The sequence below is a fragment of the Kryptolebias marmoratus genome, linkage group LG12, assembly GCF_001649575.2.
Source record: "Kryptolebias marmoratus isolate JLee-2015 linkage group LG12, ASM164957v2, whole genome shotgun sequence".
Taxonomy (NCBI): Eukaryota; Metazoa; Chordata; class Actinopteri; order Cyprinodontiformes; family Rivulidae; genus Kryptolebias; species Kryptolebias marmoratus.
This window is the reverse complement of record NC_051441.1, coordinates 20,037,734-20,051,928: the sequence shown is the minus strand read 5'-3', so window position 1 is coordinate 20,051,928 and position 14,195 is coordinate 20,037,734. Positions and strand designations below refer to the sequence as shown.

Sequence of the window (14,195 nt, the reverse complement as noted above, 5' to 3'; positions counted from 1 at the left end):
TGTTAACATAACATATTAAGAGTTATTCAGATAACTACAGGATAAATGCTAACATGCTAACAAGTTTATCAAACCATCCGTGTCACTCCAAATCATTAAATCCAATTAAATCTTTATCCTCGGTGTCACTTTTAAACAACTCCGCTAACTCCGGAGGTAGAAGATGCGGCGCTTCCCCTTCTACGTCACTTACGTCAGACTCAACACAGGCCTAGAGCGCCCTCTTGCGGTTTAGTGTGTAAATAACATGTGAAATGATATAATAATGTGTTAATAATTTCACACATAAGTCGCTTCAGAGTATAAGTCGCACCCCCAGCCGAACTGTGAAAAAAACTGCGACTTGTAGTCCGGAAAATACGGTAATCTCCTATAACATTTAACAGACTTTGTTAGCCTTTTGCAACACATGCCGTTGTTTCTCAGTTGTCCCCCAGGGTGCACAGATGCAAACTCTCACTGGCAGCCAGTCTGTTGGTCTTGGCCCTCTTTTTACATCAAAACATCCATTTTCTCAGCTTAGATTACAAAAGTAAATTCCAAATTATTATTGCACCTTAGAGAATAAAAGTCTTGACTGCTTCTTTTGTTCTTCATCGCCCTTTTCTCCCCATTTTTAGGTGGTTCGATAAATCGTTCTCCGTCGTGATCTACAAAAACGGGAAGAACGGGCTGAATGCTGAGCACTCGTGGGCTGATGCACCAACGGTGGCTCACCTATGGGAGGTGTGAACGTCCGCCTTTTATCGTCTTATACGGTGCAGTTGTTTCTTACAAGCTTTCCCAATCTGTAACTCGGAACAGATGTGGAGCTCGCTTTCTTGGCTGTCGTGCAAGCAGGAAGTTTGCTCAAAAAAAGGAAAAGTTGGACACAGAAATTGGCATGTTGTCAATCCCTCACAGCTGTAACTTCCTGTGTTGTATTTCTTTGGCCGCTGTTAAATAAGCTACACATGCCGTGCGATATGAATAAAATTCTAATTTTTTTGCTCCAAATGAGGAACACTTCTAATTTGATAAGGCAACCCAAAATCCAATCTTTGTCATTTTGCAACCTTACAGAAAATAGAAAATTCAAAAAATGTCTTGACATGCCTTTTGTTTTGTATTTTTATTGCCATCTCTTATGTTCACAGCTCACAACTCTTGTCTAGATAGTCAGCTACCAGCTATGTATCTATTTTTTGACTCGGTCACAGTAAAATCCACATTACAAGAGTCTCTTTATGTTCAAACATAGTTTTCTTGAAACAAACACTGGCAGATCGATGGGTATATGGGGAAAATGTGTTACTCATCATGCAGCTTCAGTTCATGTTCAGAAAAGCTAAAACTCCTATGACCACTCAGCCACAGCTGTCTCGAAGACATAAATTTGCTGTTTTTCTTTTTGTTTGTTTGTTTCGTTTTTCTTCTGCTTAGTACACTCTAGCCACAGATGCCTTCCAGCTGGGATATATGGAGGACGGACACTGTAAAGGCGAAGTGGAGCGCTCACTGCCCCCACCTCAGAGGCTTGTGTGGGACATCCCATCAGAGGTACAAACACCCCTTCAAGTTTGTGCTTTAATTATAAGCATCGGGCCGACGGAAAATACTCAAGTCAATGAACAGAGCCATCTTCTGCAGCAAGTCTCTTCAAGTATGTGTCCATGAGCTCAGGATTCATAGCCAGTAATTTTTTTTTGTCCGTTTCCGGATAGATGGGTGCTGCTTTGTGTCCAACAATCTTTAAATCAAACCACAGATTCTCAGTTGGATTGAAGTCTTGAAGTCCACCTGTTTCTGTTTAACCCACTGGAGTTTTGCCTCAGCAGCTTGTGTTTAGCTGACTCAAATAGGTTTTCCATCAAGATTTTCTCTATTTAACTCAGCTCTGACCAGTTGTTCAAATCCTGCTGATGGAAACCCCTCCCCACAGCATGATGCTTTTCATGGTCTGAAAATATTTCATTTGTTAACCCTGGTCTGTACTTCTCCTCAACTGTCTCGGCTCTGTGTGGAGAGTTCCTTGGTCCTTCCTGCCGTCTTTTGCTTGGTGGTAGACCTATCTATTAGAGGCGTTACTCTGGTGTTGATTCCATATGCTATCAGATTAGAGGTAAATATACTGAAATCATTTAGTTCCACTGTTAAGTTTTATATTTTTGGAATATGTACGAAACAAATTTTCCCCATTTAACTTGAGTAATCTGAAGTATTTTGTTGGGTTTATTACTGTAAAATCAAACAGAAAATTTGTTTAAAATTCAGGCTAAGACAACGAAATAAAAAGATTAATTTAGTTGAACCAATGACCTGTTTTTCCTTTGTGCTCCCAGCTAAAACCTTGTTACTAAATGTCCGCAACGGTTCATCTTTCTTCAGTGTGTGATTGTGTTTATCTGTCTGTCAGGTTCAGGCTCAGATCTGTAGCTCCCTGGCGGCCGCCCAGACGCTGGCAGATGACGTGGACTGTCACGTGTTTCCCTTCAGAGACTTCGGAAAGGGTCAGATCAAGAAGTGCCGCATCAGCCCTGATGCTTTCATACAGATCAGCCTGCAGCTGGCGTACTACAGGGTAACTATTAACATTAATGATGTGTGCTGTGAACTTCTGTGGAGTCCAAATAAACAAAGGAACGGCAGCTGTTGTGAAAATGAACTGATTTGGTTCAATGTCTTCCAAAATAATGAGGTACTAGAAAAATGGCATGTTTGTTTTGAACGTTTTTGGACTCAACTTAGTCATTAAAATTTTGAGCTTGCAGATAAATTCAAGTTGTTTTTTTTTTTTGTACGTCTAAACAAATTATTCAGACATACTCGTAACAACGGGTCAGAGAACTCGAGCTCTGAAATCTTTTGTAACACTTGAGCATGTGAACCTTAAGGGAACTGTGTTGGCTAGGTCTAAAGAAAACTAGGGGAAACCATTTTTCTTGTTAAAGTTTGTTTGAGGTTCTGAAAACTAAAAGAACATGTTGCAGAATCCACCTCAAATCCACCGTGACAAAGTATGATCTTGTGCAGCTCATCAAAGGCCCAACCAGAATAACATCTACCACCCAGACTCAGATTGATCTAATGTTCAGCAATAAACCAGAAAGGATAACAAAATCTTTTAATATGGTCACTGGGTTATCTGACCATAACTTAACACTAATATCAAGAAAACTACCAAGGAGGCGGCTCAGTTCAGCAGTCATTAGAAAAAGCAAGTATTCTCGAATTCCCAAAACAGATCAATGTCACTTTGATGCAGCAATTAACGAAATAGACTGGTGTAAACTATTATCAGGAACAAATGTGGAAGTAGACAGTCACATGTTCACAGCTACAATTCAATCCACAATTGAGCACTTTCAAAAAGAAACAAAACCCAGACACTGTAAAAAACATACCCTCTCTTGGATAAATGAGGAAATACTGAAACTAATGAAAGAGAGAGATAAGGCACTAAAAGTATATATACAATCAAAGCAAATACATGATAAGCGCAAGTATACAACCCTTAGAAATAGAGTAACAAAAGAACTGAGGCAATCCAAGGCATCTCTTTTTATAAACAAAATCCGTGAAGGAAAGGGAAACTGCAAAGAAACATGGAATCAGCTGAGAAAATTAATGGGAACAGACTACAAGAGGTCAGATAAAAAAATACAGCTGCATATAAATGGTCACATGACACAAGACCCGTTTCAAACCGCTACTGCTTTCAATGAGTACTTCATAGACTCTGTCAAGTCACTAACTCATAGTCCACCTGTAGACTCAGTCAACGTCGAGCCATTAGATACAACTCTACCAGTATTCTCTATTAATAAGGTTTCTCAATTCCAAGTAAATAAAATCATAGACTGTCTTAAAAAATCCAAATCAAAAGACGCTTTTAAACAGGACTCACTACTGTTGAAAAAACACAAAGAGACTCTATCTAATCCTATTACAAACATGATAAATTCATCCTTCGAACAAGCATTATATCCAGCAGTATGGAAACCAGCTATTGTGACGCCTGTCTTCAAAACAGGAGATTCAAATGAGGTGGCAAACTATAGGCCAATCAGCATCCTCCCTGTAGTTTCAAAGATTGCAGAGAGGTGTGTAGCAGATCAACTAATGTCACACCTGAACAGCTCTTCATTTAAGCTACATCCTATGCAGTTTGGCTTTCGTGCCAATCATTCCACGGAAACTGCTACTTGTTACTTTATTGAAACTGTAAAAACTAAAATGGACAAGGGGGGAGTAGTTGGAGCTGTATTCCTGGACTTGAAAAAGGCGTTTGACACCATCAGCCATGATGTTCTCCTCACAAAATTAACATTCTTTAATTTCTCTCCTGATGCTATAAATTGGATCAAATCATATTTACAAAACAGATCACAAGCTGTTAGAGTCAATAATGAACACTCATCTTACATGAGAAATAATGTGGGCCTGCCGCAAGGATCAATACTGGCCCCTCTTCTGTTCAGTTTGTATATAAATGACTTACCCTCTGTGTGCAAAGGATGTGAGATACAAATGTATGCAGACGATACTGTAATTTATGTACATGGTAAGACCAAGGAAGACGTAGCCAAAAAACTCTCTGAAACCATGCTACATGTGTCAAAATGGCTCCACAATTCATGTTTACATCTAAATGTTAAAAAAACTGTATCTATGTTCTTTACAAAAAGAGTATCAAACTGCTCAGACCCAGATGTGTTTGTTGCAGGCCAGTCCATCACAGTAGTGTCAGAGTTTAAATATCTTGGACTCATTCTGGATTCAAGTTTCACATTTAAAAAACATGTAAAGAAAGTCACTCAAACAGTCAAACTCAACCTTGCAAATTTCAGACACATAAGAAATAATCTGAACACAGATGCAGCAAAATTGTTTTTTAATGCAATGATTATGCCTCATTTAACATACTGTCTTAGCAGCTGGTCACGGGGCTGTAAAACAACATTAAAACCAATCCAGTCTGTCTACAAGCAGGCTCTAAAGGTTCTGGACAGGAAACCCTTTCGTTTTCATCATTGTAGTATACTGGACAAACATGTCCTGTTAAACTGGGAAAATCTAGTTACATTTCATGATGCAAATCTGGTCTTTAAAATTTTACATGGCTTTGCTCCACCACCACTTACCACTTTTTTCACACAAGGTAGCAGACTCACCAGATCTGTCTCTTCTAATAACCTTATAGTCCCACTGAGAAAAAGCTCATTTGGTCAGTCAGCCTTCTCAGTGCGAGCAGCCCAGTCCTGGAACACCATTCCAACTCATATACGCAATGCAGACACATACAGAACTTTCAAAAATATGTTAAAGACATGGTTACAGGAGAATCAAACCTGTAATCATAATCAATAACTTCTGTCTGCCTGCCTGATGCACTTTTGTATGCTGTTTAAATCTTATATTTGTAATAATGTCTTTGTTTTTTACAGATTAATGTCCAACTTTTATGTAGATTACTAACTATGTATTTTATTGTTTGCACTAATTTTTAATGTTGTTTTATTATGTTGGCATTTTAAACCTTGCCCAGGGACTACAGTTGAAAACTAGCTACTTAGCTAACACTGGCTCATTTACAGAAATGTTTATTAATGTGCACTGTCCCTGTTCAAATAAAAGGGGAAAAAAAAAAAAAAAAAAAAACCTCTGGGAAATGTCGAACAGCACCCAACATTGAGATTCTGTCCCTCTGCAGGATCGTGGTGGATTCTGTCTGACATATGAAGCATCGATGACCCGCTTGTTCAGGGAGGGCCGGACAGAGACCGTGAGATCCTGCTCCAACGAGAGCTGCGCCTTTATAAAAGCTCTGGAGGGTGAAGAGGTAATGATGCTCGTTCTATCCCTGCTCGCCACTCAAAACTCTTAGCAAAGAATCACTTCTTTGAAAATACAAATGAAAGGGCTTTCGACATGAGACAGCTTCTTGGCCTCAGTTGTTCAGAAATTCCTCTTTTTTTCGTCCCCCCCAGACAGGATGCAGGAAATGGTCCAATCTCAAGTAAAACCAGAGTTTCCATTCATTTTTATACGAGAGATGAAATTGTACCATTGTTTCCAGACGAAAGAAGAATGCAGGCGCCTCTTCCGACAGGCTTCAGAGAAGCACCAGAACCTTTATCGACTTGCCATGACCGGAGCCGGGATCGACAGACACCTCTTCTGCCTCTACGTGGTCTCCAAGTACTTGGGGGTGGACTCGCCTTTTCTCAAAGAGGTAAACATTTGACGACTGACAGAAAGTGGGGCAGCTTTTTTATTAGAGCTTTTGTCTGCAGTCAGGGTTATTTGCTGGCGCGTGAACCACTTGTCAGAATTTGGTTTTGAAGTGCCACGTGGTTCATTTAGAAAGTTTCGAGTTACAGACTTTCACTGCTGGGTTAAAAAAAAAAAGTTTAAAATGCACATGGGGAAAAGAATAAAGAAAAAGAAATCAGCAGGCATTAGTATAAACTATGGCAGATGAATATGGCAGAATTGGGGGTAGCTTCTGAAGCATTTTTCATCAAGTCTGTTTAACTTTTCCCCTAAAAAAAAAAAAAAAAAAACCCAAAACAAAACGATACAATGAAGATCAGATGGAGCGAGATGGATTCAACCTTTGAGTCCTACTTCCATCCTAAACCATGATGGGCGCTGCCAAAGCTCAAGCAAATACGGGTTCTCCTAATAAACTGCTTCCATGAGTTAATCTTCCTCCAAATTCTCTGAAACCATGCAGTGTTTCCACACACAGCCCGGATGGTTCGCTGCAACCATCCGGAAGACGAATAAGTAGATTGATCAAAACACCGTGGCGTGTTGCTGGTGTGTAGGTGAGTCTGGGCAGTAACGTTAAATCTCAGTTCAGTTCATTTTATTTTGCTGAAAACATTTTACTCTACATTCAGGGAGGCACAAAGGCTACAATTGCTAAAATAAAGCCATATTTAACAGCATCAGTAACTTAAGCATCAATCTATGGTCCTAAAGAATGTCTTCTTTATTTGATCATGCTAAGATCTCCACCATCTGATGTCTGAGTTTCTGCACCAAGCTTTAATAATTCCCATATTCACCGGTGGGTCAAGCGGCGCAGCTAAAGACGGCTCATGCAAACACACAAAACATGAGCTAATCAAGAAAACACAACTTTATCCAGTTGAGAGCACTGCACGTCCACACAATACATGAAAATGAACAAACACCCACGCCTCAAATCTACTATAAATGCAAAGACGGTTGTTTGCATTTCATTTTTTTTCCACTCTTGACCATATATATGGAGCAGAAACAAAAATGCAGTTAAGTATAGCAATTAATTGCATATCTACGGTTTTCAAAAAGGCTTCAAATTTACAATAATTTTGTTTCCGGATGCTGCGATCCAATAAATGTAAGGAACGTATCAATTTTTCCAAAATAACAATTCTTAACACACTTTTTGCACAGGTCACAAACTCGGTTTTACGTGTCTAATAAACGTTTATATTCGGCTGACTTTAAATCAGAAACAACTTTTATTTTGACTTTAAAACCTGCAAGTTTGAGACTTCACGGTATTGAAGCTGAGTCTTTAGTCGTGTGGGCGCGTGAGTGCAAACATCAGATCTGGCGTTATTTTTAACAACTTGGAATAACAAAAAAGTTAAGATAACTGCACCACAACAAACCACACTAGATGGAGTGTGGTTTGTTGTTTCAGCTCTCTTATTTGCATTTGTTGTTTTTGAAGATGCAGGGACTCGGGTGTGTAGGAAGAACTTGCAGTGTGTTGTTTTGCATTTGCTCTGACTAGTTTCAGGTGTTCATTTGTATGTTTTCTATTTATGGAGAGCATTTGTTAATTTTAAGAGGTTGTCTTAATTTGGTTGTGCTTATTGTATTTGCACGTGCGTTCTTAGTTTTAGCGTATAGAGCTTTCTCTCATACAGTAGGAGTCACCTTTCTACAAATTATTAAAAAATAAAAAAAGGGAAACCCCAGTTTGTGGTAGGGAGGATCAAGGGTTTTCCAAAGTGACCCCCCAGTTGGACTCCAAACCCCAGAATACTTGCAGTAATTTCTTTCTGGAAAGGCGAAGGTGTATATTGATCCCCAAGCTGCTGCAATTGGATTGCGAGAGTTCGGAATCCACACGGACATTCCAGAGAAGGAAATGGATCTGGAGTCAATCTTGTGAACTGGATGGAAGACGGCCCGTATCCACAACAGGAAAGTTAAGGCACTTGCTGCCAAACATAAGTGAACAAAGTTTGGTTTTTTTCTCTTCACAGTTAGGAAGTTTATTTGGTTAATAATTAAAATAAATCTAACAAGTAAATCAAACTTGAATAGACAATGGTGGTACGGATCTTAAAATACATGACTATGACAATAATGTTGATGCAGAAAGTAGTTTACTAAATGGGATTAATAATTGTGAATATTACACAGAGGATCAATTGAATAGTTTAGTGGACTTGGATAATTTTTCAGTTATTTATTTTAATTGTAGAAGTCTTAATGCCAATTTTGGCAAGATTAGTGAATATTTTCAAACGTTTAGTACTCAGTTTCAAGTAGTAGCATTGTCTGAAACCTGGTTAAATGATAAATCAAAGGATTTTGATGTGGAAGGATATAATCTATTTCATACAAATGGTGTGAGTGTTGCCCTGTATATAAATAGTTCTATGAGTTTTGAAAGGTTGGAACGTATGTCATTTGTTTTGGATGATGTCATGGAATGTGTTAGTGTTGAAATGAAGATGACGCACACAAGTTACGTTATTGTGGTTTGCATATATAGAACACCAGGTTCCATCCATCCATCCATCCATTTTCTTTAGCCGCTTCTCCATTCCGGGTCGCGGGTAGCTGGTGCCTATCCCCAGCAGTCACTGTGCGAGAGGCGGGGGACACCCTGGACAGGTCGCAAGTCCATCGCAGGGCCACATATAGACGAACGAGACAAACAAACACCAGGTTCCAACATAGAATATTTTACAGAAAGGGTTTAAAATCTTCTTGATGGATTAAATGATAAAAGAACTTGGTTTATATGTGGAGACTTTAATATTGACTTATTAAATCAAGGACAGCATAAAATGACAACTTGTTTATATCCAGTGATTACACAACCAACAAGAGTAACTAGTACCTGCTCAACTTTAATTGATATTTTATTCACAAAATAAACTGGAAAGTTTATCTACAGTGGAGTTAAATAAATGATATAAGTGGTCATTTGCCTATATTTAGTCCAATCGCAGAAAAAATAAAAAAGTTAAAGTTGATCTAATAAGGTATGTTAGAATTAGAACAGATGAAACGATAATAAAATGTTGTAATGATTTACTAAAGGAAAATTAGAATGGAGTATATGTTAAGGATGTAAATGTGGCATAAGAAGCATTTATGCAAATCTATAAATCATTATATGATAAGAACTTTCCAATTTCAGTATGGCAGGATGATAAAAATGCAAAAGAAAGACTCTGGGTGACTAAGGGATTGTTAAAATCGTGTAAGAAGAAAAATAAGTTGTGTAAAAATTCTCTTGGATTTCCAACTAAAATTAATGAGATGAATAAGATGTATAAAAACAAATTGACAACACTATTAAGATTAACTAAGAAAAATTACTATGATTCCCAGTTTAGAGAAAACAGTGGTAATATAAAAAAATATGGAAGATCTTGAATAGTATTGTAAACATGATTATAAATTAATTTAATTCTTTTTTTTGTAAATGTGGGATTGGTTTCTTCAAGGGTGGAAGTAGAATTTCACAGTCAATGTCTTTGGGAGATATAAGTGAAAACGAAATTTTATCTTTAGTAAGGAGTTAAAAATAAAACATCCGTTGATGGTGATGGAATTGATACAATTATTAAAAAAACAACTATTGACTGCATTATTAAACCATTTACTTATATTTGTAATTTATCAGTCCATAGTGGTTCATTTCCAGAAAAAAATGAAATTGGCTAAAGTTGTTCCAATATTTAGAAATGGTGGACAGACATAATTTTGGCAATTATCGACCGATTTCAGTGCTTCCTCGGTTCTCTAAAATAATGGGAAAATGGTTTGTGCAGAAATTGGACAGTTATATTGAAAAACACAAATTGTTGAATGATCGTCAACATGGATTTAGACCAAATATATCAACATCCCTAGCCTTACTAGAATTAAATGAAGAAATTACAGAGGCGATGGAAAAAAATAAATCTGCTGCGGGGATATTTATTGATTTTAAAAAAAGCATTTGACACCATTGATCACACTATTATTTTCCAAATTGCAGGATTATGGGATGAGAGGGATTGCTTATAATTGGTTACTAATCGAAAACAGTTTGTACAGATGGGAAGAGAAAAATCAGATCCTTTAATTCTAACATGTGGAGTCCCCCAAGGTTCACTGCTAGGAGCAAAGCTTTTTCTTTTGTTTATCAGTGATATTTGTGATGTATCTGAAAAGTTAAAATATATTCTGTTTGCAGATGATACAAATTTATTTTGCTCAGGGGATGACTTAAATAATATTATCGAACAAATGACTGGTAGGATGACTAGTTTAAATATAATAAATTAACTATAAATTGGAATAAAACAAAACTTATGATCTTTGGAAATAAAATAAAAAAATAGAGGATACTATAACGATGTCTATTAACAACAATCAAGTGGAGCGAGTATATGAGGTTACATTTTTAGGGGTCATTTTAGATCATAGACTTGAGTGGAAGTCTCATAAAATATATAAAAAACATTTTGTAAAAGTGTTGGAATTGTCGACACTTCACACATCATACTATTCATTTATTGCTCCATATTTAACTTATTGTATAGAGGTATGGGGCAGTACATATAAAACTAATATTAAGTCACTGTTTATGATACAAAAGAAAATCATGAGAATTTTACATAAAGTGAATGTCAGAGAATTTATTTATTCAATCAAAAATTCTGAAATTTCAAGAACTGGTTAATTTAAAAATCTTATTAGTTATGTTTAAAGCAAAGAAAAGACTATTAACAGCTAAATTACTTTTTTTTTTAATTCAAATGATAGAAATACAAGGAAAAGTTTTATTTTAAAAGTACCACTTTTAAACAAATGTGCTTCTCGGTTCATGGAGTAAAATTATGGAATAATTTGGACGAAGAACTGATAAAATGTTCCACTATAAATCAATTTAAAAGACTTTAAAAGGAAAAAATGATTGAATTGTGTATATATATATCTGAATTAATTTAGTGAGGAAGGAAATTGTTTGCCATTTGTTTTTCTCTTTAGCGACAGCGACCATTTAATCGACTTTATGCTTATTGAGAGAGGGGCAGGTATCTTCTTCCTGCTCCTTTCTACTCTTGTATGGTGGAGGTATGGGAAAATGTTTGTTGTAATTGATGGAATTGTTGCAGTCTAAAACCCTGGATGAGGTTAAAAAGGGCACCATTTAAGTGTGGACCATTTACCATTTTGTATCGTTCCTTCCTGACAAACAAACCAAAAACGTTTTAAAGAGCAGTGGAAAGATCCTGTACCACCAATGTCCACGAAGCAGGATTGGGTACAAATGCAGCTGTACAGCAAGTGATGGATATAACAAAATGCTTTGGATTTGGCTCCATTTTTTTAAAATTTGTTTTCCTTTGCCTGTCACGCTCTAGGTTTTGTCTGAGCCGTGGCGCCTCTCCACGAGCCAGACCCCCATTCAGCAGATGGAGTTGTTTGACCTGAAGAACCACCCGGATTTCATATCACTTGGTGGAGGGTTTGGACCTGTGAGTTACGCACGCTTGTCTTGTTTTAAGTGTATATTTGAGTAGCAAGAACACACTGGATGTGTTTTATCAAATCTTGGTCTTATTGTTGTAAAACTAATAAGACGCAATGATAAATTTTACAGTGGAACAAGGACCAGTAATGTAACACAGGTGTCCATCCATCCATGTTCTGCTGCTTGTTCGTTTTGTGGTTTGAGATCCTCAGACCTGCCACGCCAAACAAACCAAAGTATTCCCAATCAGGCTGCAGGATCCAAGCTTTTCAGCTGGTCCCGGATCTGCCACGAGCCTTCCTCCTAATGGGTCATGTTGTTCTCTTTCAAATGCAACAGACCCAACACGGCACCCAGATCACTCAATCTGCCTGTCAGCATTTCGCTCTGTTCTGTCCCCACTTTCGAACAGGACCCATCAATCGGGGCAGAAGCTCACCCCCTTTCTGGAGTTTGTAATCCAGTCGTTTCTGACTGAGGCTGTAAACTGCCCCAGTACGTGTTGAAAATCTTCACTCAGCGAGGCCAACAGAAACATATCATCTGATAAAGGATCCCAGACGGATTAAAGCTCCGTTAATCCCAACATTGTGGATCCTGGTTCTGAAGTGGAAGAGTAATGGATCGAAGTCTGCAAAATGCTGTAATGTGGATTGCGATTAAAACGAATGCTCGTGTCATTTCTGTGACATCAGGTGGCAGATGATGGTTACGGAGTTTCATACATCATTGTCGGGGAGGACATGATAAACTTCCACGTGTCATCGAAGCACTCCTGCAGCGATACTGTAAGTAAAGCCTCTCTTACCTTCAGTTTTGCTTTGTTTCGTCATAGCATTAACAGATAACTTAAATCTGAACTAATAATGTCCTGAAGGATCCGTCGCTTTAAGGACAAGGAAAAAGCTTAAAAAACAACTTTTTTTTTAATTCAGTGAATCCATAATTAATGCTCAGCAGATGGCGTTCTGATCCTTCAAAAGGACGACGTATTTACCAGCAAGTGTTGGAGAATTGTGCTTCTCAGTGTGGTTTTAAAATGTACTTGATTTGTGTCGGCGCAGTAATTCAGGCCTACACTTGGAAAGTAAAAATTGGATCCAGAGTCGGCCTCAAAGTTTGGCTACCCACAAATACGGTTAACATTTTACCTGATATGCATCTCGTGTCCCTACTGTTTTTTTTTTTCTTTTTTCATCTTCCCAGGACTCCCACAGATTTGGAGCTCAGATAAAGAAAGCACTCGCGGACATCATGACTCTTCTGTCAGCTGACGCCAAAACCTCTTCCTCCTCGAAAGGCGCCGTCCGGTCGAAGTCCAAGTAGCCCCCCTGAGTCCAGCTGGACACGTTTTACCATCAGTACCTCACAATGCATTACTTCTGATGTTACTGGGACAGGATGTAAAGACGACGCACTTGACGGTTTAACCTGAAGCAAAAAAAACATCCTTTTCACAATGTTGTAACTACAGATTGAACATGTTTTTTTTATATATGTATATATTTAAAAAAAAAAGATATTAAACAGATTTTTTTTTTTAAACAAAATTCATATTGGAAACTTCAGTAAATGTAAATTGTAATAAATACTAATAATTATAAAACAAATATTGAATTCTTCTAATAGAACGATTTCATTGAAGCTCTTTATTAATGTTTTTTTTATTTTACTCTATAAAATGTGTGGTAAAGGGTTTAAACGCACATTTATTTCAGTGGAATTTTCGTTTAAATCCTTGTTTTTACTTTTAAACTTGACTGTTGCTGCTTTTTAGTGTTGATGCACAGATACACACAGAGTGAGAATGTGTTTGTTTTACACACACACACACACACACAGAGTCATGCTCTTTTTTTTTTTTTTTTTTTTTTTATTTGTAATGATTAATAAAACACCAGAGAGGCGGAAAGCTGTTTAAATATGTTCTTATTTTGGTGTGGGTTAAACCGGTATTACTTGTATACTTTTAAATGTAATTTGAATATTAAAGCTACACCTCTAATTTCTCTGGCTGCTTGGTACTTCCTTTGCTGTTTATTTTTTTAAAAGTAATGTTTGACATGTATCAAACTGATGTTAGCTCATTGTATTATCTGCCTCTGAATAACATAGTAAACTGTTTTTTTAAATTTATTTATTTCATATGGGGCGCCGTTTGTAAAGGAGCTTGTGCTAAAAATTCATGCCTAAATTTTGTCACATTTAGCTTCAAACACTGTTTAAAAATGTAGTGTTGATTTTCTGATGTCACTTTTTACAACATTTAGATTTAACATTTAACACTTAGATTTAACATTTAGCATTTAGATTTAGATTTAGTATGTAGCTGTAACAATTACATGTAACTAGCTAAATGTTGTAAAAAGTGACATCAGAAAATCAACACTACATTTTTAAACAGTGTTTGAAGCTAAATGTGACAAAATTTAGGCATGAATTTTTA

General features: G+C 37.1%; 1 protein-coding gene across 1 annotated transcript in view; it reads left to right on the top strand.

Annotated features, from left to right (window-relative positions):
- The window catches only part of cpt1a2b (carnitine palmitoyltransferase 1A2b), a 40,410-nt gene extending 27,110 nt beyond the window's left edge, over window positions 1-13,300 (top strand). Inside the window, exons 12-19 of the mRNA XM_037978808.1 lie at window positions 621-726; window positions 1,423-1,539; window positions 2,396-2,560; window positions 5,693-5,821; window positions 6,059-6,214; window positions 11,640-11,753; window positions 12,445-12,537; window positions 12,956-13,300. Of these exons, the coding sequence (XP_037834736.1) occupies window positions 621-726; window positions 1,423-1,539; window positions 2,396-2,560; window positions 5,693-5,821; window positions 6,059-6,214; window positions 11,640-11,753; window positions 12,445-12,537; window positions 12,956-13,075 (1,000 nt within the window). The 3' untranslated portion in view covers window positions 13,076-13,300. The remainder of the gene's footprint in view (window positions 1-620; window positions 727-1,422; window positions 1,540-2,395; window positions 2,561-5,692; window positions 5,822-6,058; window positions 6,215-11,639; window positions 11,754-12,444; window positions 12,538-12,955) is intronic.
- The last annotated feature ends 895 nt before the right edge of the window (window positions 13,301-14,195 follow it).